Consider the following 2005-nt stretch of genomic DNA (forward strand, 5'->3'; position numbering starts at 1 on the left):
GATACTTCAAACTCTTGTAATCACTAGACACCTCAAATATGGAGCCAAACAGATAATGTCTCCAAATATTTAACACGAACTCCACGACTATGAACTCTAGATCATGCATAAGATCATTCCTTTCATGAACCCTCAAATGTCTAGAAGATAAAGCCACAACCTATCCATTATGCATCAATGCACCATTTAGACCCATCTTCAAGGCATCAGAATACACAACAAGGGACTCGCTTAGATTTAGCAAAATCAAAACTCGAACAGACGTCAACTTCTCCTTGAGTTCTTGAAAACTCTCTTCGCAATGCACATCCCAAACATAGGCTTGACCCTTTCGAGTCAACTGAGTTAAAGGCAATGCTAACTTCGAAAATCCTTCAATAAACTTCCTATAGTAACCAACCAACCCAAGTAAACTTATAATCTCTGTAACATACTTTAAAGTCTCCCATTGCAACATATCATCTATCTTCGATGGGTCAACATCAATACCACCATTAGGAATCACATGACCAAGGAAACTCATGGCTCGTAACCAGAATTCACACTTGGACAACTTCTTCTCTCTCAAGATCTGCAACATACCTCTCAGATGCTCAACATGCTCTTCATTAGATTTTGAATATATCAAGATATCATCGATGAATACCACCACAAACTGATCTAAGTACGGATGAAATATTCTATTCATGTACTCCATTAACACTCCAGGAACATTGGACACCCCAAATGACATTACTGAATACTCGTAATGACCATACCTCATCATGAACGCAGTCTTCGAAATTTATTCGACTTCACACGAATCTGATGATAACCCGACGTAAATCAATCTTTCTAAACACACATGCAACTACCAACTAAAACATCAAATCATCAATCCTCGTAAGTCGATACTTGTTCTTGATTGTAACCTTATTCAACTATTGATAGTCAACACACAATCTCATGCTACCATCTTTCTTCTTTACCAATAACACCGACACTCCCCATGGTGAAACACTCGGTCGAACAAGCTTCTTCTCAAGCAGTTGTTCCAATTGCTTCTCCAATCACTCAACTTTGAAGTAGAAATTCTATAAGGATCCACCGACACAGGACTAGTACCAAGTACTAGGTCTATAGCGAACTCAACTTTATGCTCTCGCGACAAATCACTGATATCATCTGGAAACACTTCTAGAAATTCACACACCACTGGTAATTCACAAGTTGAATCTTTGCTGTCAACCTTCATAGAAGTTAATATCCTAAATACTTCAGCGTCACCTTTCATAGACTCGTCCACTTGCTTAGCAGAAATGAACAAGTCATCACTAGCATCAAACTCTTGAAATGATATTGTCTTGTCTAAACAATTTTTAGGAACATGGTTGAACTCCAACCAGATCATTCCAAGGATAACACCGGGTTTATTTAATGGTAAACAAACTAAGTCCATCATAAAACTCTTACCATAAATATCCAACAGACAATTTAAACAAACCCACGAAGTAGTTACGGGACCCAGAGTTAGGGTATCAACAATCATACTCCCAACCATATAAGACAACTTTAAACTTAACCTCTCAGCACAATCAAGAGAAATAAATGAATGTGTTGTACCCGTGACAATAATAACAATCAGATTAATACCATTAATAAAACAGACACCTCAAATCAATTTGTCTGAGCTAGTAATCTATGACACAATCAAAGAAAAAACCTTCCCTCCAGCCAACTTCCCACAATTATAACAAGTCGGGCCAACACTCTTGTAATCTGCAATACGTTGACTTGTCTTCCCACATTTAAAGCACCTCAAAATGTTATTCTTGCACTCATTAGCACAGTGGCCCAAGTCACCACACTTGAAACACTTGACAGAAGCATAAGTCTCTCCCTCACTTGGCTTTTTCTCATCTGAAGGTGTCTGCTTCCCTTTGTCAGTTGGAGCACTATTTGGTTTCCTATGATATTGATTCCTCCCTTTCTTCTCACCAATACTCTTATAGTGAGCAGAACGAGC

General features: G+C 38.4%; 1 protein-coding gene across 1 annotated transcript; it reads right to left on the reverse strand.

The window, feature by feature from the left end:
* Nucleotides 1–964: 964 nt before the first annotated feature.
* On the reverse strand, nt 965–1540 carry LOC127094041 (uncharacterized). The gene has a single exon (XM_051032912.1). It carries the CDS (start codon nt 1538–1540, stop codon nt 965–967), a length of 576 nt encoding a protein of 191 aa, XP_050888869.1.
* Nucleotides 1541–2005: the final 465 nt, after the last annotated feature.

This window comes from Lathyrus oleraceus, chromosome 6 (assembly GCF_024323335.1).
Source record: "Lathyrus oleraceus cultivar Zhongwan6 chromosome 6, CAAS_Psat_ZW6_1.0, whole genome shotgun sequence".
Lineage (NCBI taxonomy): Eukaryota > Viridiplantae > Streptophyta > Magnoliopsida > Fabales > Fabaceae > Lathyrus > Lathyrus oleraceus.

Excerpts from the sequence above, each read along its gene's own strand:
- LOC127094041 (XM_051032912.1), bottom strand. The coding sequence starts at position 1,540 with ATGGTTGGGAGTATGATTGTTGATACCCTAACTCTGGGTCCCGTAACT.